The sequence below is a fragment of the Terrapene carolina genome, unplaced genomic scaffold (genome assembly GCF_002925995.2).
Source record: "Terrapene carolina triunguis isolate 2854851 unplaced genomic scaffold, T_m_triunguis-2.0 Scaffold199, whole genome shotgun sequence".
Taxonomy (NCBI): domain Eukaryota; kingdom Metazoa; phylum Chordata; order Testudines; family Emydidae; genus Terrapene; species Terrapene triunguis.
In genome coordinates, this window is record NW_020664550.1 from 2897495 (window position 1) to 2920088 (window position 22594).

General features: G+C 41.7%; 1 protein-coding gene across 2 annotated transcripts; it reads right to left on the reverse strand.

Moving 5' to 3' along the window:
- Positions 1–2586: 2586 nt before the first annotated feature.
- Positions 2587–19424, reverse strand: LOC113407142 (zinc finger CCCH domain-containing protein 11A-like). 2 transcript variants are annotated; one of them, XM_026655231.2, is made up of 16 exons: positions 19294–19424; positions 17860–17979; positions 16816–16939; positions 15771–15974; positions 14919–15035; positions 13756–13833; positions 13009–13119; positions 11805–11867; positions 9733–9825; positions 9496–9561; positions 8372–8893; positions 7061–7140; positions 6137–6461; positions 4899–5068; positions 4346–4413; positions 2587–3444 (listed from the first exon to the last, which is right to left on the reverse strand). In XM_026655231.2, exons 1-16 carry the CDS (start codon positions 19345–19347, stop codon positions 3186–3188), a joined length of 2454 nt encoding a protein of 817 aa, XP_026511016.1. In that variant the 5' UTR covers positions 19348–19424; the 3' UTR covers positions 2587–3185. The 2 variants fall into 2 exon arrangements, with proteins under 2 accessions (XP_026511016.1, XP_026511015.1); XM_026655230.2 differs by having other exon boundaries at positions 13753–13833.
- Positions 19425–22594: the final 3170 nt, after the last annotated feature.

The following is a 22594-nucleotide window of genomic DNA, read 5'->3' on the forward strand; positions in this document are numbered from 1 at the left end:
GAGAGACCGGAAAGAAACCGTTACCACCAGCAGCCCGCACGCGCGCGCCGCAGCAGCTCAGACTTCCGGTGCAGACCGGAAGCCGCCGGGGCCTGCCTGTGGAACGCTGGGAACCCTTCCCACCCGCCCCCTCTCCCGGCCACTCTGGCACACTGGAGGACTCTCCATGCCGCCTCGACTGCTCCCGCCTCTCATAGTGCCTCCGTCCAGCGGCGGTGCGCGGCCTCCCGTGCTGACCTCTGGCTGGGGGCACGAGCCCCACTGCAGGCCAGGCCCCGCAGCGCATGCTAGCCCACCAGCAACCCACCGCAGGTGCAGACCAGGCCCCCCAGCCTGGGAATTCAGCCCCTGCAGAGAGCACAGGCCCAGAGCCTGCAGGGTGCATGCAACACAGGCATGGGGCAAGGCCAGGTGGGGTGCACTGAGTGACCCTGACATCCCCCTTATTTAGGCAGGAAAGTCCAAATGCTGAAGGATGGCTGCCATTTGCAGAGATAACTAGGACAGGAGCCTCACTCGCACCAGGATCCTTTGAGGAGTAATTTTCAACAATAAAAAGAGAGAGAGCGAGCTTTTGGCCCAAAAGACGACACTCAAGGCCACTTGCATAGTTCATAGCCATACATCTCAGCGAGACACCACCCTTAAATTCCACTCACTTGACCTTGCATCCTCACGGAGAGCCTTGCAGTGGATCATAGATGCTCAGATCAAGATGAACCTTTGCATGGTGGGTGAAGTATGGCTGCCTAGCTGTCCTTTTGTTCCTCACACCTAAGTAGATCTGTCCCCAGCTATAGGTGGCTATACATGTGTGTTATCACTGCAGTTTGTCAGGTGTACATTGGAGTAATACAACCGCTCTCACTTGCAGAAGATATGATGATGAAGTTGAGGAATGCAAATACATTAAGACTTTTCAAGTGGCTTCACCCCCTCCATTTGGGGGCTTAAGTGTATGGCCAGCTCCGGCACCAACCTGCTCTGTTACTTTGGGCAAGTCACTTCACTTTCTGTCTCTCCCAGTTTTGTAAAGTGCTTTGAGACTAAAGGAGTTAAGTATTGTGAATTCCACACACAGTCACACTGCCTCTTACATTGTTTGCAAGTTGACCCTGACTCTCCTCTCTGCATACCCTACCACTGGGACATACCATTTCCTCTACTGCTAACATTTTAAAGAAAGTATTGGTTGTAGAAACCAAAAGACCCTTTTGTTTGCACCTACAGCCCACCTCTGCATCTTACTCAAATACACGGAGAACATCTGAAATAAGACTTCCTACATCAGCTTTATTTAAAAACACAAGTAATGTTTTTCATGAACAGCCCAACTCATGGTGAACATGTATGGTTCAGATTACATGTAAGACAATGCCTTAAATACAAACTAAATAGAAAATGAAAGAATAAAATATTTACAGAAGTAATGGCATACATAAAATTCTGCCTTCATAGACAGGACTTCTCATCCAGAGAAGGAAGTGAACAAAGCTGACAATGGAACGGAATATTCTGCTTAAACACAGGGAGATAACAAGCAGCAGGGAAAAGATTTTTAGATCACAATCTCTCATACATATGTCTCTCTCTGAAAGTTGCTTCCATTTGTGCACAAGCAACCAGAAGTCTCATTGTGAAAAGTCCTTCAGCAGGATGGAGGGTTGTTGCTTTTCGGCTTCTTTGGGATGAAGCTTTCTGCGTGGTGTCCCTCCTAGAACTATAACAGCAGTTTCTTCAGGAGTGGGCTTTTTAATTTAAAAATTGGTTTTGGTTCAAATCTTCCCTATAAGAACTAAGACATCACAGTGGATTATCAAATCATGTACGTGTTTTCTTTCAAAGACAAAATATTTACAATACAATTAAACTTTTTTTTTTTAAGCCTGCCAGCAGCAAAAGCCTTGCCACACCTATATCCTCACAGCTCAAAGTCGGAAGGGACTAGTTTGTTGAAGGTTTAAGAAAATAAAAAAAAATCTTATGGTCAAAATGAACATAGGTGATGGGATACACAATACACCCCAATCTCAATCATTCTCTCCATGTACACAGTTCAGACAAATGGACTGTCAAGCACAGAAGACTAGTTTTCCTAACATCCCAACCCCAGGTGTGTACTTCCTAAATAATTAGTTCAGGCCGGAGGAGGGGGGAGTTATAGAGAAATGAAGGGTGAGAAGAGAGAAAGGTATCCACAGGACAGGGGCGGGAACAGAGTTTGCTCTGACACTTCTAAGACTTGCCTGACTTGACACATGCTTCCTATTGGCTGAATTCCAGCATAGTGCTACATCAAATCAAACAAGCCAATACAGCGAATTGGGGTTCAAAGAAAGCTAAAAGTGTTTTCCCCATCAGTGCCAGCAGCTACCGCTTCTCAGTAGAAGAAAAGTCAGCAGAAGAGGGAAGAGATTCTTGGAAATGAGAGGCACTTTTAAGACCCATTTTCAATTTACTGATGTGCAGCAGACCAAGAGGGGTTACACCAGTTGCCCCAGGACCTTACTCAGTCAACAAAAAGTACCAACCCCCCAAGATTTAGAACAGTATGATTCAAAGGGAGGAAGGCAGTCTTTGTGTACTGTATAGCTGCTGCTTTCCATACTGATATTGTGTTGTCCCTGATAATTAAAAGGAAGTAAGGCTGGATGGACTAACCCGATCCCGCACCTTTGGCAGTATGTTTGGCCCACATTACTGTAGTAATTATCCTTCTCTCCCCACTTTTTCATTATTTTTTGCTAGAATGTTAAAACAAGAAGGACAAATACAACTCAAGAGTTGCCAAAAGCTTTGAAACACACTGAGTTTTGCACACCTTGCTGAGAAAAAAAAAAAATTTTTTTTTAAAGCCTTCACAGCCTTAAATCAGTGGAAGAAGTTTACACCCCCAGGCTTTATAGATGGGCTCCAGGATCTTTCTGGCCTGAAACTCTGAAGTGCTTTGTCCTCACATATTCAAAATAGCCGCCTGTGGAAACAGGATGCGTACACAGGCTCTTAACTCTGACCTGCAGGGAAATTAACGACAATTGAGTGCAGATATTGCCAATTTCTATCAGTTCAAGTGTACTTAAAGACTTGTGGCAAAGCCTCATATAGAAGAAAAAGGTTTATCTTGGGTATCCAACAAAATAGAGTTTAAAATGTTTTTTGTTTTAAAAGGTAAGTATAAGTCTGGTTCAGCTGTCAATCATTTCAGATAGTTCAAGCAGGAGGTCATCCTCATCTTTCCCTGGGTCCAGATCAATCTCTGCTTCCAGTTTGCCTCCAGAGATTTCCCAAATCAGCTTCTCAAAGTCATCTTCTACGGATAAGGGTGCTTTCCCAGCTGTGGTGGAGCTCAGCCTGCGGGTCTTGACTGCTGCCTGTGAAGAGGTTGGGCTTGACATCTCTGACTGAGCCACAGAGGCTGCTTGGCTTCCTATATGCAACTCAGGGCTTGGGAGAAGAGAGAGAGCAATTCTTTAATTGAAAATATCTATTTTGCCAACCGCCCTCTCTTACTGCAGTGTTCCCCCCCACACCTCCAATCCTTTGGAATTGCTGTGTAATTAAGCAGTGGCTGTCTCTGAGTCCAACGTAATATTACAGGTACATTCTCAGTTTGGGGACCTAGACACAACCATGAGAATTAAACCAATCTTTTTCCTAGATCCCCAAATGCTCTGCCTCCAAAGACAATACACTTACACTAATTTACTAAACTGATTATAAAAATGTGAACGGATAAAACTTTGTGAACTGTTTGTTAAAACAGATATCAACTATTTACTCTTTCCATCACACATTTGGATGAATTTGGTGCTCTTGACAGTAAGAAGCTGACAGCAGTGGATTTTAGTCAGCCCTGATTCAGCCAGGTGCTGCATAAACTTGTCTCACCCAGCTCTGCGTTATTTTCTTCACCTAATATCCCTCTTCTCTTACAAAGCCTTCTGCTGAGACATGCATTTGGTCACAGAGAATGCCAGCTACTAGTTAGCATTTGAGGAGGAGCCAGCAGGAAAGTCTTCCCCTATCTTCATCCCACTCCAGCGCCACCCTCGCCTCTTTCAGGACCTCACAGGAATCCAGAAAGATGCTACTGCAAGTGATGCCAATTCACCTACATTAACAAAATCAACTCAAATGTTTTAAAAGATAATCCAAAGGAGAGTCTGCTAAATAGTTAGAAAATTAAAGCAGGGTACGTTGCAGGGCTTAACAGGTATATTATAACATTGATGACCTCAAACTCATCTTCCCAAATGTCAGGCAGAGACTGTACTGAAGTTTCAAACCGAAACCCCAGTGACAAAAACCTTTTCTAACAGGAACAGGAGCAAGTTGCAGACATTACCTGTCTCTGGATTTTGCTCTCTCCGGTACAGTGGCCGGACTATCCTCTGGCACGGCTAGAACAGTAGTCTGGGAAAAAGCAAGATGAAAGATAAGGTACAAAAGTAAAATATTTCTCGGCAGATTTCTTTTCCTCCAGTATAATGCCTGCCCCATCCTTGCACAGCCATATCATCCCTGAGCCCCAAGCCAAAACAATTCTGGGCCTTCCCAGACAAAGTGAGCATAAAACTCGATGCCTATCAAGGGCCTGAAGTCTTCAGCGGTAGTTGACTAGCCACTCTGGAATGCACGTAAGTGGTATGTACTTCACTCCACTGAGAAGACATTTAACTAAGAACATTATAAAAGTGCTGTTACTCATCTAATAAAAGATGGAGGAAGATGCATCAAAATCATACCATGGTATGGTAAGGGACTCAGATCTGGACAGAACTGCATAAGAGAGATAAGACATCCCTATATCTATCTTCGGTCTTCTCTTAGGGGCAGGGTGAAACACTTCTGTTCAGGTTTCACCATAGGCTGTCCAGCTTGTAAGCCAGTTTCCTTACCACAGCTGCTTTTTTAGCTGGGAGCTCCTTCAAGTCACTGCTAGTGCTGCTTAGTGGTTTCACAGCTGCTATGGCAGAAGGATGACTTTCAGCCACCTTACGTTTCAGGGCCTGTTTTGCAGGGGAGATGGTTTTCACGCCTGATGGCTTCACAGTCACCTTGGGTTTGGCTGGAAAATAAAAGGAAAGGAACAGAAGCTGATTGGTTCCTAGGATTGATGCAGTTTCCTTGCTCCTCTGTAAAGCCAGCAATGAGTTTAAGGCACAGCACTTTGTAACCCCCAATTAACCCTTTGGCAGTTCAAATACATGTATTCAAAAAAGAACTAGATAAGTTCATTGAGGATAGGTCCATCAATGGCTATTAGCCAGGATGGGTGGCCCTAGTCTCTGTTTGCCAGAGACTGTTCATTCCCTCTGGGGCACCTGGCATTGGCCACTATCAGAAGACAGGATACTGGGCTAGATGGACCTTTGGTCTGACCCAGTATGGCTGTTCTGTTCTTATGTAGTCAGCAATCTATAAAAATGCTAATAGACTTACAGTGTCTCATCTTATCAGCTCTAACACATTTCAGAGAAATTACTTCACCTCCATTAACACAGCCATCTTTGGGGTGGAATGTAGGAGCTGTACAGCAACACTACTCAACGGTCAGGGATGAATTCATAAACCAATCAGAAATAAAAGGGAGAATATAGAGAAAATCTGGACAGCGTCAAGATCCTAAGCAACACCACCACTTTTCTAGGGTAACTTTACTGAAATTTCAGTGTTCACAAATGAAAGCCATTTTCTAGTTAGATTTTTTTTTTAAAGTTTGGGAATTTTAGGGCTCTCAGAAAGGAAAGGGTTAACACAGACGAGAGCTGGGCAGAAACAGAACAGGCAAATTCTGTGTAGGCTCTCTCTCCCACCCCATCAAGGATCTGCACAACTTGTTACACTACTGTGCCAATGCATCAAATCCAGACCGGCAGTATCCCTTTTACTACTCCATTCTTCTTCTGAATCAAGGTCTGGCCATTTTGCCAACTGAACAAAATATGCATCATACTGTGCTGCACTTGTGATGATGAGAAAAGTCCAATTATGACTACACTGCAGAATGAGCACTGGTCATCTTTCCCTAGAAATATTGAGCAAAAAAACTGAGTGATTTGGGGAACAGATTAAGTGATCCAGCCCCTAAAGTTAAATCCCTCTTACAGAAAATACTACACAAAATGACATTCACCTTTAGCCTTTCGCTCCAGAGACTGAGCTGCATGTTTCACTGGTAGTACTGAACCCTCTGTTCCTGGACTTTCCATCACTGCTTCCTCTGATTTCACAGTCAGTCTCTTTGTCAACCGACGAGTTGCCCCAGGCGTCACAGTGGATTCAGGACTTCCGGCCACTGGGCTCTTCTCTTCAATCGTTTCTTCTCCAGGGGATGACATAGCAGATATTTTCTTCTGGAGCTTCTCCTTCTGCCGTGGCTTCAGCTGCCGCTTCTCCCTCACTATTTCTTGAGAACTCTTCATTTGAACTGTAGAGTTGTTTGCACTCTCATCTGAAGACTAGAGAAAATAAGAGAGGAACAAGATGGGACAAATCTAGGATGACTTCAGAACACAAACCTAATCAGCAATTCCTATGGAGAGGACTCTGAGCTCAGCACCACCCTATCAGTCAGCTGCATTTTGGCAACCTACATCAAGGTTCACAAACACCCTCACCTTTACTACAGAAGTGCAGCCCACAGAGGCTACAAATCCCAGCATGGGTTGTCCCTTGATCAAAGCAAAAGACTCTAGCTGCAATCTAGTCCATTCTTAGTAGGAGCCCAAGGGAAACACAAGTTGCCAGTGCTGCCCTCAACAGACAGATTACCTCTGATTACAAAGTCCTGGCTTTTGCTATTGCTACCAGGGCTTCTTATTCATTGCTACGTATAAATAGCAAGAAATTCAAAGCCATTTGGTCATTGCAATGTTGTCTTGAAATGCTACCACAGAAGACAGGACTCTGGATTAATCTCCAGAACTTAGATGCAGAAATGTACAGACATCCCCATTGCATCGGAGGTATGTGCCAAGTCATGCTGGTAAACAGAATGTGAATGTTATCCAAGGCACCTTCTGACACATAGTGTTTCCTATATTCTCTAGGGACTCACCTCTGCAGCCTTGTCTGTTGGGCCAGCTCTGAGGGGCGGAATGCTCGACTCCACCAACTTCTTTTCTTCTCTTCCAGGTGCTTTAAAACATCCCAAACCCACACTGTTAATTCTAAGAGTTCAAACACCACAGATCTCCTGAATAGCATTTCACACTACTGGTTTCCAACCTTTTGGGGCAAACGAACCAGTTTAATAGACTAAGAATTTGGCTGCAGCTTGTGCTCTACAATCTTCCATTCAGTTGTACATACACACTGTAATCATGAGGTCTGGGTTGCGCTACACACCAGAGAACTTTTACTTGCAGCTGACCAAGCACTGTGATGACCCAAAGAGACTCCCATTTAATGTTACATCTGAAAGACACTTTCTACAGTGCACATTATGTATTGTGCACAGGGAATGAATGAATGAGGCTGTTGTCTGTAGGACCCCTGCCTTATTTGTTGCTGAGGTTGGAAAGTGTATATTGAACGAGGCAGAGGACTATAGGATGAAAAAGGATGGTCTCATGGTTAGGCGGTTGAATGCTGCCCTGGTAAACTGGATTCTATGCCTGCCTCTGCCAAAGAGTTCCTGTGTGATGCTGGGCACCTCAATCAAACTAGTGTTAACAGCTGGCTACTAATTGTGTGTTCCCCATTTTCTGGGTGCCCAACATGAGACGCCTGTGGTTTAAGACACAAAAACACTGAGCACTCAGACATCAGTGGAATTGTGCTTTGAACATACAAAGTGCTCATGCTCAAAAAAAAGCAAGTCCTAGATATTTCAAGTTGGGCACCCAAAATTAGTGGACAATTCTGGCCTTAATCTCTCTCTGTGCCTCAGTTCCCCAGCTGTAAAAAAAAAACAGAACACACACACACATTCCTACCTCACAGGGGTGTTATGAAGATACATACATTAATGTTCATGAAACAGTGACTCCAATATTATTTTGAGAGAATCACAGAAACTCCCAGGAGGGAATGAATTTTGCATTCAGTACAAAGTTTGAGGCCTGAGGCCACACATTCAATATTGCATTTTGTCCTCCACATTAAATAACTATGCATTCACTGAATGAGGCAGGAGCCCCATAAAAGACATAGCAAATGATATGCATGACAGTCTTTAATTACATATGTACAAAGCAGCAAGTAGGGTTGACATGGGCAACCTTGATTCTGGCACTTCTTAACTTTTGACTTTGAAAGTCTTCTAGCTGTAATATGTAGTGGAGTGAGTGATTTCTGAGTAAACTGAAAATACCAGCAAAGAAGGGGGAACCTGCTGTACTATAGGAATGGCCAAAGCATTTGTTACCTGTCAGCTTTGTAATGCGCAGTAATCTCCTCCCGGTGGGAGTAAGCTCAGGTTGCGGTGGCGTATTTAGGGTGTTCTCTCCACTCTGCTGCATCCTCAGAGCTTTCTCCTGCTTGATCTCCTCCAATGTTTTAATGCGCACCTCCCCTATTGACATGGCTTTGCCTGTTGACTCCTCCAGCTGCCCTTTGCTGGCTATAGGTGGAGCTGCAGTGCCCTGCTTCTTGGGCTCACTCTCAGTCTTCGGCTTGGTAGGACTTTCCTCCGCTTTTAGCTTTTCCTCCACTTTTAGCTGATCTTCCTCCCCTAACTCCCTGTTTTTTTTCTCAGCCAGAACCTCAGAAAAGGTTTTGATTCTAATTGTTGGGGAAGGTTTCACCCTTGGATTAGGATCTTCTGTTCTACAAGTCTCTTCAGTCTTGAGTTTGGTTTGAGGTTCTCCCCGTCTCTGGTTGGCTTTCTCAAGACGGATTTCTTCTAGTGTTTTCACACGGATCTCACCTGCTGGTTTTGCAGCTCTCTCTGTTGTCACCAAAAGAGGAAAAAACCAAAACATTTAAAGAAAAGACTGACCTGTGCATTGAAAAAAAAAAAAAAAAAAAATAAAAAACCCCCTAGGGCCCCCCAAAAAAAAAAAAAAAAAAAAAAATTAAGTAGCCGCTTAGGGCCCCCCAAAAAACTGTGAATGTCAGTGTGTCGAAGAGAAAGGAATCCAAATCATAACCTAAACTTGTGAATGTGGTTTAGGGAAGCATGTATGTCAAATTGTAGGGCACACTCTGATCCCTTTTCTGTAAATCTATTACTACTGTGATGACTGCAGCACAGAGGTAAATCTGCCCCATTCTACCACTACCTTGTATCTCCACTGGCATTTCCAATCCCATCTCTTGGTTTCCAATTTCTATTTCACTTGTCTCCAAGCTGGTTTTAAACTCTTCTGCTTATAAACAGGCAAGCAAAGCTTCCTGAGGCACAAGTGGAATCAAATTGGCTGTCAAGAGCCAGAACTCTCATGCTGGCAGATACAGGAGCTCTAATGGCTACGGGTAGGGTAATGCGGATTGCTGAGAAATGGCAGGTCCGGGAAAAAGGGGAGCATCAGCTGTCTCCGTGCTAGTTACCTGTCTCCGTGCTAGTCTGCTCAGCTGGCAATCCTAGCCTCTCCTTAAGAGACTTGGGGACTTGAACTGCAAGAACAAACACAAAGCAGTTAGGTGGGCTGCTCCTTTGTCTCTCACATAGTTCCAGGAAATTCAAAGTTATATTGAGAGGCTTCATCTAACATACAAAGAACCAAAAGGGAACTACAAACTGAAGTCTGTATGTAACAAACCCAAAGATTTCTTAAGCAGCAGTACCTCTCTTTGGTGCTTTGTCAGTCTTCTCCAGAGATTCAAGCTTCTTTCCCAGCCTTTCAGCAAGGCTACGCTTCAATGGAGGGCCACTTTCATCTGTAAAGCCAAACATGGTGGAAAGAAAGTCAACAGCTAATATCTGAACATATTAACAAGCGCTTATACATAGGAGGACTTGAAGACAGAGGAGTCGCCTAGAAGCTCTGCTCTCTTTACCTTTCACAGAGTTTAATTTTTCTGTGTTTATTTTCCAGCTGCTAATATCTGCTATTTCTGCTTCTAAGTTGTAGCTCCCAAATAGCACAATGGTTCTCAGTGGAAGAAGCATTTTGAAACCCAAGTAACACAAGATAAGGATGTCAGGAGGGTAAGAGGCTCTCTGAGAAACTCTCCCTTATGAAGCAACTGCCAAATCAAGGCAGGGACTCTCAGGGTGGAAAGTTCTTCTAAAGCACTTCATAAACTTATAGGGGTTCTCATAATAAATTTGTGGTGGCCTCAGAGTGCGGCCACCAACTTTTGCTGGTGGGCGTTCTGACAATTTTTCCTAAAATACTTGACTTTAGGAAAAACAAATAAATATGCACATATACATTTTCAAATCATTGTAATTTATTTATGTAGAGGTTTTTTGCAGACTCAATTAAAAATAATGTACAGTTGTCTCTATTCTTTATTGGACCTAAACAGAATAGAAACACAAATAAGGTGTTTTGCACAGTCTTTTGTTGTTGTTGCTTTTGCTTTTTGGTTGCTTTTTAAAAAAGACTTGCTAGCTAGTAAGTCCTCTGCTGCAAAAAGATATATTTGTATATTTGTTAATATCAATTTCCACAGCAGACTTACTAGCTAGCTGGGAGGCTGTGAAAAGTGATATTAACAAACATAAAAATATAAATTTTCACAGCAGACTTACTCAGCCAGTAAGCCCTGGATAAGAGGTGGGTGGGGAGACAGCGGGGACCAGGGGCTATGGATGGGGGGCAGGGGAGGCAGGAGTGATGTAGTGGGGTGGTGAGACAAGGGCTGGGACCTGCAGGCAGGGTCCAGGGCTGGAGCCCAAAGCCCCAAGACCGGAGCCTGCCGCCCGCCACCTCAGGGCTGAAGCCCGAGCCTCACTGCCACATGGAAGGTGGGGAACTCACACCGACTGCCTGTTCCTCTGGCATTTGTGGCTCCAGAGGGGGGCAGTGCCAAACCCCTGCTGATGGCCCTGGGGGAGGGACCACTGCTTTGCACCTCACCCCCAGGAGGCTGTGGTCGCAAGAAAAGCCCCTGGTGGCCGCATGCGACCGCAGTGGCTGCATTTGAGAAACGCTGTCCTACAGTATCTGAAATGCAGACATTTTTAAGGAGAAGGGCACCAGAACAATATATCTGCACAAGCCTGGGGGCAAATGCAATATATTTGCTCTGGTGTTTTGGGGGCACCATATTTCTCTGGTAAAGCATACAAGAAGCCACAAGCTCAGGAATTACCAAATAGATGACTTGATGGCTTCTGACTTAAGTTAAAGAAGCAGACTATGTAAGCAGCTGGAGTACCCACACTGCTTCAGAGTATACACATTGCATAGAGTAAAAAAATTATCCCCTTCTTGAGATATCTAACTAACTATAAACCTTACCCTAAAAGCTTTCTCCTCAAGTTTGGCTGTTCCTAGGGTTTCCCTGCAAATCCTCACCTGTCCAAGTCCCTTGTTCCCCATTTTCCAAAGAGACACTCCATCCCCTTTGCAGCCTGGTTGGAGTTAAGGACCCACCTGTCAGCATGAGTCACAGCAGCAATTACTCTGCAACCTTATGCAGGGCTGTAGAAACTGCCACCATGTTACAGACCAGCATTCAGGTAATGGGAGAGTCCCATACATACTAATTTTTTCCTTAAACTAAATTCCTATAGCTTTATTTTGTTCTATAAAATATATTTTCAAACCACATTAACAGAGCTGCCTGGAGCCTTACAGATGTAATGGCAGATGGGTGTTGCAGATTTCAACTTAAGTGCATTACCAGAGCTGTGCAGAGGAAGCTGACTCTAGCCAGCGTTATTTCTCTAGCTTATGAGTTCTTACCTATGGAGGGTTTCCGTTTTCCTAGTCTCTCCGAGAGACTCAATCGAATCAGAGGCTCCTCACCTGGAACAGTGAAACATAAGCATCTTTAATTTGGAAAAAGCAGTAGCCATATATAGATATAAGATAATCTTGCCAGTTTACACAAGTGATAGACTCCTATTGTAAATCATGAGATTTTGCCTATTAGCGAGGAAACAAAAATGCAATAATATTGCATCATAAAACATTTTGATAATTACAATTTGGAAATGTACTAGGAAGTGTACTGTAGTATACTTAGTAAAAATCGTAATATGAGATCTCGCTTCAGCTTTCTGCTATTAAGGCTCTGATGACAAGTGTGCAAGTTATATACTGTGCTGGTTAGGGAGGTTCTCCTACAGCAGAAGTTTTCACAAAGTTAAGTTTTACTCTTACAAGCAAGCAAAATGCCTCTTGAGACCACAACTTCCATATTCGGGCTCTAGTCTACTAGACACTTTTGAAGATTTATTCCTTACTAGGATAAACAACTATCAAACAGCAACGAGTCTCTCTCTGAAAAAAAATGGAACTTCGCAGTGTCTTACTGCAGACTACCTCATGAACATACACTCCTCCCACCAACGCCCTTCTCTGCTTGTTTAGTGCTGGCCCCCTCTCCAATGCCACAGAGCTTCCTCTCATTAGTCCTCCAGTTTTCTCCTGTTTGCACCCATTCATTTCTCTCTCCTTTTGTTATTTGGTTTTGCAGCTATATCCTTGTGCAAACGCTTGTCCTGATCCTGCAAACACTTGAGCACATATGTAGCTCTACTCACACCAGCAGACCTGTTGGGAGTAAAGTCAAGCACATGTTCAAGTGTTTGCAGCATTATGGTCACATTTTGTAACACTGGCTTGTTATGGTTAGCTCGAGCACTTCTCCGTAACCCTTTAAAGGTGATGTCCAGATGCTGAATGTCCTGATGCAAAAGTCAAAAACCTATATGCTTCTCTGAGTACCAGCACTGTCAGAGGTTTTCGATATATCCAGGGATTCTTCCTTCTGTAGAAAACCATGGGTTTCGAAGCTTTAAATAAAGTCTTCAAACACCTTTCGGCACCATCAGTAGCAGATGAACACCATGTTGGCCAGAGAGAGCAAGGACATCTGGACCAACACCACAGTCTAAGGAGCTACTAAAATGGAACCAAGGAAGCAAGCAGCAGTTATCATTACCTTGCTTTGCAGACAAGGTAACAGTCCTGATCACCGTCCGTAGGTTTTCCTTTTCCGGACCAGGAATGGTCTGGGATTGGAGGGGATAAACAGAAACTCCAGAGGGGCCTTCTGATCATAGCAAACAAAAATATATTAAGTTAGCGGGGGGGAAGTTTATAAAAAGCCACTCCCTTACCACATGAGGAAAAATAGACAAGAGTTACTTTATTCCTGGCAAACTGATTTTAAATCACTTCAACAAAAACATTATTTATATGCAAATTGAAATCAAGGCCCAGATCATGCAATTGAGGGTGTGTAAAAACACCTTTATGAACAGATCTCCCACTCAATCAATGGCATATCTGGGCCACAAGAGAAGAGTAAATACAAAGGACTGCACAGAATAGTCCTAGCCAATGCTTGGCCAGCTATCCAGATGCTATAGGGGGGAAAAGATACATAATGCACAACAGCATGAGAGTATATTCTTGTACCCTTCTCATTTCGACTTTACTCCCTGCTTTAGAGGGCCTGACTAATACAAGAGAGCTTGTGCCATCTGGACTCTGCTTTTACCACCTGAACTATTTTTAAGCCATTTTTTTCAAACAATACAGTCCTTCTCTGAAAGCAAATACAGATTATCCCAACCCAAAAAAACCCTGCAAGTCATCCTGTGTATTTCCCATGCAGGAAAAATTGTTGTCTCTCTTGAGACAGGAGTGCCATTGAATTTGGGAGGGAGGGAGAGTAACTCACCACCTTGTTTTTGTGATTTTTCCTTCATTTTTTTGGACTTGATTTCTTCAAGTGTTTTTATTCCAAAATTCAAACTGTTATCTGAAAATGCAGAATTGTGAATGAACCCAAAACTTAAAAGCAATGGTGCATGTCTATGAATGCAGACCAAGCTTCTCAACATTTACTGCTTTTTCCAAAAAAAAAAAAAAAAAATCAGTATTAACAGACATGAAAGAAGAAAAAAACCACCCCTAAGTTCATGGCCACAGAATTTGGCTTGCTTGGTCTCACAAGAGAGCAGAAGCTGCATTTTTAAGAATTACCAACATCTGCGCTATTAGTCACTTGGCTTACTTTTAAGGTTTTTTTTGTTTTGTTTTGTTTTTTTTAAACAGTGTGAGGAAATCCAGGCTTTGAACTCCCCTTTGGTCTCCTGTGAGAGCTAAGTCACAGAGATGCTCACCTTCCAGAGCCATTCTGTGCTCCCATTTCCACCCCTCACCTCACTGTTCTTCCACAACATGCTGTGTTCTGAACTAGCTGCGGTACACTTCTTCAGGTGTCAGAAGATGCTACTGCATGACCATACAAATACCCCCTTTCCCTACAGAACTTCCTTGGTGATGTCTTTTTAAGGAGTAAGAACCTCAAAACTACACCTGCATGGTAATTTAAAGACTTAGGGTGCAATCTTACACCGTCTTACACTAGTGTAAACCAGGAATAACTCCACTGAAATCAGTGGAGATACCCCGTGTACATAAGGTGCTCTAGCCTGATGACCTCCATGCTAACTCATGGACCACTCCATATGCTCCTAAAGCTAGCAAGATTTAATGTAAGCATTGATTACCAAGATGAATTTTTTAAAAGGTAACCTGAAAAGTCACACTATCATTTCCTGTTTCAATGCCTACTGGGATTGCTCAACATAAACCAAAAGCGTTTGAAAAAAGAATGAGCTAAGCATTGACTCAACTATCCTGTTTGTGACTGCAGAAGAGTGGCTGATACCCAAAGATCACCTTACTAAGCAGCTCAGCCAATAGCTAGAATTAAGGTTTTTGCCAGGCAAACCACCGGGGTGGTCATTTATTACATTTGATCAACACCTAACACAATGGGGTCTAAGAGCCAACCTGGCTGTGACTTTTAGGAGCTCCTACAATATAAACATGAAATACCTTGTTTTGAATTAGCACTGGATTTCCGAGTAGAAATTATCCGCAATCCATTATGGGTTTCTGTAGCTGGCTGTTGAACAGGTGTTTTAGTTTCATCTCCTTCTTCAGAAAGCTGATCTGAAAGGGACAAAATGTTAGCTCACACTCAATTAGCATCAGGAATTGGACAAGACTGTGTGCACTTTGAGGCAGGGAAAACCAGGAACCTTTTTGTTCTGGTTGCATACAGCAGCTGGCACAATGGAGTCATGGATCATGCCTGGGGTTCCTAGGTGCAATGGTAGTACAAATAACTAATAACTAAATCTTGTGCTTTCAGATATCAGACCATGCCCTTACGCAGCACATTTCATCTAAGTGGTGCAAAGGGGTGAGTACTCTCTTCATTATGCAAAAGTGAAGGTATTGGGAGGTTAAGGCCAAAATGGCCAGGGTTTTTGGGTACTCAACTTGAGCACCCATCAGCTCCCTCTGACTTCAAACAGTGGCCACTTGGCCTAAGTGACTTGCCCAAGTATGGCCATGCCAGAGCTAAGATCTAGGTCTTGTGACTCAGTTCCTAGCTCTTAATCGCTAGACAAGGCTACTTCCTGGATTGCCTAGAAGGGTGATGGTGCTTAAGGACGAAATTCCCTTCCTGTTTCCTTGTCCAACAAGAGTTTAGAAAAGCTTTCCCCTCCAATATTCCAGGTATTGGCCATTGCACAGTGCAGAATGCTAGACTAGAACCACCACAGGACTAACCATGAAAACTGAAGGTTGATTACTAGGCACATAGCAAATGCATCAGTGCTGTATGTATTTATTTAAATATCGGAGATATAAAATGCTTTAGAGATCAAATCTGCTCACCGTCATCATCTTCATCATCATCTGCAGCATTGATTACGACTGGAGGATGAGTGGGGCTGGGAACGTTTTCAGAGTTTTCCACTTTCATCACCCCCCGCAGCTGGGGGGAGGGATTGGACTGGACAGACAGTTTATTCTGCTGCAGCGAGATCTGGGTCACCTTCACCTCCTCTTCTACAGACTCAGTCATACTTGGCAGCACAGCTAGAAGAACAGGAGAAACACCTGTAAATTGCCTATTTAAAACCTTGAATCCAGCGCTTCATTCATTTCCAAAACCATAATGCATATAGACTTCCAGACATGCCGAACTCTCCTTCACTATGAGAGAAGAGACTCTGCTCAGTATGAATATGCCAGGTGAGAGAGCATAGATGTCTGGCTATTATTTTTACAGCCCCACAAAGCTATAACTCTTCACACCTACTGAAAGGTTGAGTGAGATGAAGGTAGCCTAAAACAGAAGGAAAATGTTAATAAAAAGGAGAGAAGCAGCTAAGCATAAAAAAAAAATTGGGTGAAATCCCCACAGCTATTCATTTCAGCCTTGACTACAGCTGGAGGCCCATTTCTTGTGTTCAGGATCAGCAGCTGGCTGGTACAAATCAGCCGTTGTACAGCACCGATGCTGCTATATAAGTAACAAATTTACTTCCTGTTTTGATAATATCAAGACTTCTTGTCTCACAAAGAAAAACTGACCAAGGTGAGGGATATTTCGACTCTTGGGCCAACAAGTTTTAATATCGACCTTAAGAGCCAGTATTTGTTTGTTAATGAAGCAAATAATGTAATATTTGTTGCAGTGGTCTCAGAACTGATTTTTAAATAAATATTTTTGACATTTTAGGTCAGACTGGTGTTCCATTTGAAACCACCACAGATTTTAAATTTCTATCATGAACAACTGAGCAGTCTTTGTTTTTCAACTACCAATAGCAGGAGCACTCGGAAATATCTGTGCAAATAAAAATCCAGAGGTCGGCTCTACAAGGCTTCAGGGATCTGGGAAGAATTGCCGAAGGAGAAAAATGAAACAACTCACTTTTGCTTGGAGGTAGGAAGAGTCCGTCGACATAGCGTCCCTTGTTGTGATGGAAAGCGCAATTTAATTTCTTACAGCCAACTGGCTGATTCTCCCAGTAGCAAGGGATCTCACTGCGTTTTTTCTTCAGACAGACAAAACAAAGACCCACATTAAAGTCACCTTGGAAAAGCTACAGAGTCATGCAGTTATCAGATGGCATCCAAGTGGCATAGAATGCTCACAGAACAATCACAATGCAATATTATGACTTCGTTTCACAGGTCAAACATGTCACAAAGATAAAATATTTCAATATACCGTTAGGACATTGCCTCATAACTGAAACAAAAATCCGATCTAGTGCTCTGGGCACATATACAATCTTTACAAAAACTACAACAATGACAATTTTGCATCTGTCTGTCACTACACTTCCTCTTTCCTTTCTCCACTTTCCAGTCTATTATAGCCCCTGACAAAAACTATGTAGAAAACTGGAGAAGTCAGAGATGGAAAAGACACATTAATCACATCTAGTTCATCTCCCAAAGGGCCAGTGCAGAATTATTCCCCAGTGCTAGGGCCACCACAATTTTAAGTAATAAAACCAATGTGACTACTGCCACTTCCACTGAAGAGACTATTCCAGTGTCTAGTAGATATCACAGCAAGGAGTTGTTTTTCTAACAGGCTTAAATTTTCTTAAATTCATCCCTTTACTTTGATCACTGGAGGCCAGCGTTGCTTAGAGCAGGCAAAACTGATATGTAAAAGTGAACCCACTCTATGCTCTTTGCTTCCTACTGTAAATTATTGTTCCAATTCAAACCAAATTAGGAAGTGTCAAAGTAACCTGCTTGCACTGAGGAGCCTCCAATCAGATCCACTTGTATGATTCTAAATCAGTTCTCATCTTCTTGGTGTTTGCATGTTCAGCACAAGCATCTGTGACAAGACTACCACAACAGTGAACCTCAGTAACACAAGTTTAAGTTTAAGCAGTTCACTGAGCACCAGATAAAAAGCACTGTCCGAAAACGTACTTGCAAAATGAACACTTACATCAATCTCCATGTGCCTAAACCTGCAGATACTCCTGAAGCAGCGCCCTTCCTGCCAGAGTGTGCAGACAGTCTCGTTTCCCAGTGCAGCTTCACAATGACGGAAGGGACAACTGTCCCCCTGTGCCAATGGGACAAAAGCAAATAAGAGGTTGCAACCTGAAAAACCCAGGTACAAAGAGAGCGGTAAAAGTGGGACTTTCTGAACTGAAGGAAAAAGGCTCAGTGACTGAACTGATCCTAGTGTGGGGAATGGAAAGGCAGATGAATCAATAAGAAGAAACGGAGCAATGGATGAGAAGTGCATTCTCAGGGAGAAGGCAGAAATAATTAATTCTATGGAAACATTTTGAAAGGTCCTTCCTGACATTATTTTAAATTACTATCTTAACATCAGACAAACACTTTAGAGGTGGCCATGATGAAACAAGTCAGGATATATTGTGGATGGGATAAGAATGAGATAAATCAATAACCACTTCATAAAAAAAAACAAAAAAACAAAAAAAACACACACACACACAAAAGATTAACATCTACATCCCTATTCCCTACAGCCAACCTCAACCATCTTACTGTTGCATTTACACTTGATAGAATTCTGTTTACTGTATCATCCTTAAGACCTAAAGTTATTAGTGTTAATTTTAAATTGAGATATATTTGCCACATTAAGAAATTCAAAAATTAGGCAGCAATCAACACGGGGTGGGTGAAGCATGATGCCTGCAGCTCTTGAAAAACTGTATGCCATTGCAAAAATGGCCACTATTATTTTCCTGCTGCCACAAAAAAGGGCATATATGTTTCTGCATCTGTTCATTGGCCTTAGTCATGTCTATAACTTCTGGATCTTATTTATTTAACAATGAAACAGCATACAGAGTTGTCACAATATGATATGGATTTTTTCCCCCCATAGCTGGTTCATTGGGCCCAATAAGCAAGTTAGCTCTAGAGAGAAGCAGAATGGTTTAGCTGACTGAAGGAGTCAGGTGCTCTTGAGTTCCAATCCATTATTGACATTGACTCCCTCCATAGCTTGGGCAAGTTGCTTCAATTCCATGTCTTGATTTACCTATCTTTATAAGGAGTTAATGCCAACATCACAAGTTATTCGTAAGGATTAGCAACCAACTGTTTGAAAAGTGTTAATCAGTATTACTGCTTAATAAAAACAGGAGCAGGGTAAAGATTAATGCTATCTCTACACAGATGATCTTGCATTATTATTCTACTTTGAAATTTATTCCTTTCCATAACAAATGGCTAGGTGTAACAAAACAAGACGGGTACACAGGATATGAAATCAGCTATGACACTTCAGGATAGATTCTACTTTCGAATCTAACTATGAGACATATATTAAATTATTTGAGCAACTCAATTCATCTCAGTTTGTTTTTTTTAAAATGTGTTTTTAAAAATAACACACCTTGGTACACGTGGAATAGAAATAGAAGTAGCAATCATCTCCTTGTTTAGACATGCTGGACAGATTGTTAGAATAAGCTCAAGTTATCAGGGCTATTGCTCCACACAGACTTCTTCCTCGCTTAGTGAAAACGGGCTTCACCCTTTCTTCTTCAGACGTTATCAGTGAAATCTTCTTTAAAAAGTAACCTTGGAGAAGTTGGTTTGAGGGGAATAAAAAAATAAATAAATCAGATCATCAAGTGACAAGTAACTTTCCCTCTTCCTTGCAACAATGCCATTTAATGAGTTTGAAGGGACAGTGTTAACTTGACTACCTTGAAACTGACCAGTTCCAAAAAAAAAATCCCAGTTCTGAAGTACTTTCAAGTCATATGAGTTTTGTCTGTGATTTAAAATAAAATAATGATTTTTCTGTGTCCTTATTGACATTAAAAAGTTTTATTAGTATAGAACAAACTGTGCTCCATACAGAGTTACGTGCAGGATTGGGGGCCTACCTCTGAAGGAATTAATTGTGCCTGGGAAAATATCTCTGGATGATTAACTATTGTTATAAGTCATATTCTTTAAAAAAAATACAGTTTCAGTTATGAGCCCTCCCTTCCCACCCCCATACTATACCAAGGGGAAATTAGACATCTACAGATTAACATACCTGGATAACCTCGGCAAGAACGTTGGTCTTCAAAGACTTCCAATTAATTTCTCCTGTAGGCCGAACCAACACTCAATCCGTGAATTAATAATAAAGGGATAGAAAGAATTTTCTCCTCACATTGCCAAGGAAATCTCTCATCCACAATTCAGACACAGGCTGTGCTTTTAAACATCTTACAACTACTGGAGGAAGCAAGTCCATTTGAATACTCTCTGTCAGACTGGAGACAGCGAGGGTTAGTTAGCTCTTCAAAAAACAGTTCACTTAAAGATGAACTTGTGAGTCAAAGCGGCTGCAAAAATGAAGATCCATCTTCCACAGCCGGACAGTTTAAATTTTTTTTTTTAATTTAAAACTCAATAAGTTCCAATTTCTGGTCTTCAAGATTTCTTCACCTATTAAAAAAACACAAAAACCTTCCCCCATCTTTATTACCTGTATAGCAAAAACATACTTGTATGTATAAACATACATATGTATATACATATATACAAATGTGTTTATACACACACCAATATATTCAAATGTGGTAATAAAAATGATGTAATTGGGCTATTTGTCACTTAAAATGCATCATAAAGTATCTCAAAATTTGGGGGAATGGCAAAAATTGAGGGGTTATAAAAGTGTCACACAAATACACTTTCAGGCCAATGCTTTATAATATGGGCAAGTTTGGATCTGGCACAAATATACACATGTACATGCATACAGTATATCCATATTTATGTGCTCAAAGCGTTCAAAGTATGCATAGTCTGATATCCATATTGTAAAGAACAATCTGTAGCTCTGATCAGATATTTAAAGTTGCAATCAAATGCAGAAAGATAGCAGTTCTAAAATACAGCAAGCTGTAAGAAGCAGGGAAACGCTCAGTTTTGAAGAGGCACAGCTGCATGAGACAATTTGGAAATATTTTGATTTTTGGAAGCCAATTTTAATTTCTTTTACATTTTTCAAATACTATTGGTTTGTGACCATATACTGTTCCCTGGTACATATATCCATTATTATCCATCGCCGTGAGATGGCAAAGGTCTGAAAGGATGGCTTGGATCCAATTCTTAGCAACCAATGACTGACACCATAAGGAGCCTAAAGGTGTTTCCAGTTACCACAAACAGTTTAATTTCACTGTGAAATGAGACATTTCAGTTTATTTATTTTTACTGAATGCCATAAAACCTGCATTTTTGACCATTAGATCTAAACGTAAGAAATTCCAATTCCTGTGTCATTAAAAGTGCCGAGAGAGACAAGGTGGGTGAGGTAATGTCTTTTCTTGGACCAGCTTCTGTTGGTGAGAGAATTTGGTCCAATAAAAGATATTACCTCACCCACTTTGTCTCTCTAATAACCTGGGACTGATATGACTTTAATAACATTGCATACATTAAAAGCACTGAAACATTTCTGTGCTAATTCTCTTCCAATTCTACCTTAGAAGAAATCGAATGAAATAGTTCTTACAAATTAATAATAGACCTATTCTATTAAGATTAGACCCTTTTATTCTCATGCACTAGTGAATTTTTCCAGGATTTTTTTTGGAGGGGGGGTTGGGGGGGAGAAAAGGGAAGGAGTTTCCCTAAATCTAAAATAATGAGAGGAAAAATTGGGTTCTTGTACTAGTTATCAGTTTTAAACTCTTGACAAGGGGAATTAAAAAAAGGTAAGAATCAATCTCTGTCCTTCCCTTAGTATCTAAATAATTACTCACTTTTGACTTTTGCTGCCTTTACAACTGGATTTTGTATCCCAGATAACTTTTGTCTACCTGTATCTAACTACACTAATGTTCTCTCGGTGTGCAATTAACATATATTAGATACAGGGAAGTTTTGCCAAATTTACTTTCACTAATATCCTGCAGAATTCAATGCAATTTCAATTTCCACATAAACCAAAACTTATTTCTTGGCAAGTAACGGACAATGCCTCCTGGTCTGTCTGATAATGTGTGCTATTTTTGATTATTTCTTTCAATGGATTTGCATATTACCTTCCATACTTCGGCACATACTTAATACTTTTCACACAGTCCAGGGTTTGAATTAGCCTCACTGAAATTATACTACCAAGCAACTCAAGCCTCTCAGTTCTGTACAAGCACTACAAATAAAAAATGTTAACACAGAAACTAGACTTTAAAAAAATAAAAATAAAAAATTTAAATAAAACTTTAGTTAGAACAGCAATTTAAATACTACAGAAAATCGACTGAACTAACCCCTTAAAGCTTAAAATAAATGAATAACTCTGGCGCATTCAGCAAGCTTGCATCAGAAACTGATTAAGAACTTCAAAGCCAATCAAATCCTGAAAATTACACTGGTGTTCACATTGAGATTGAGCTGTGGTTCACATTGTAATTTCATTTTGTACAGGAGCTTAGTTATATCAAAACAATAATTTGAGACCAGTGAGAAGAAATAAAAAGCTGGGGTCACACACTTCACCCTCACTAAAGGAAGCCAAGAATACAGCGAACATTTGCCCAGTTCATTTTAGAGCCCTGTCTTTCTCAACACTGAAAAACTATGTTAGTCACTCATCCATCTTTTCAGTTTGCCAGCGAGCATTAGTCCATGGCCTTTCAACAGTATGCTGGGATTATGGGGGAGAGAAGTCCAGAGAG

Bases quoted from the DNA above. Each gene is read 5' to 3' on its own strand.
- LOC113407142 (XM_026655230.2), bottom strand. From the start codon at position 19,347: ATGTCTAAACAAGGAGATGATTGCTACTTCTATTTCTATTCCACGTGT. The intron at 8,894-9,495 runs GTAACTAGCACG...TGGTGACAACAG, and splicing joins GCAGACTAGCACGGAGACAG to AGAGAGCTGCAAAACCAGCA. The intron at 3,445-4,345 runs GTAATGTCTGCA...TCTTCTCCCAAG, and splicing joins AGAGCAAAATCCAGAGACAG to CCCTGAGTTGCATATAGGAA.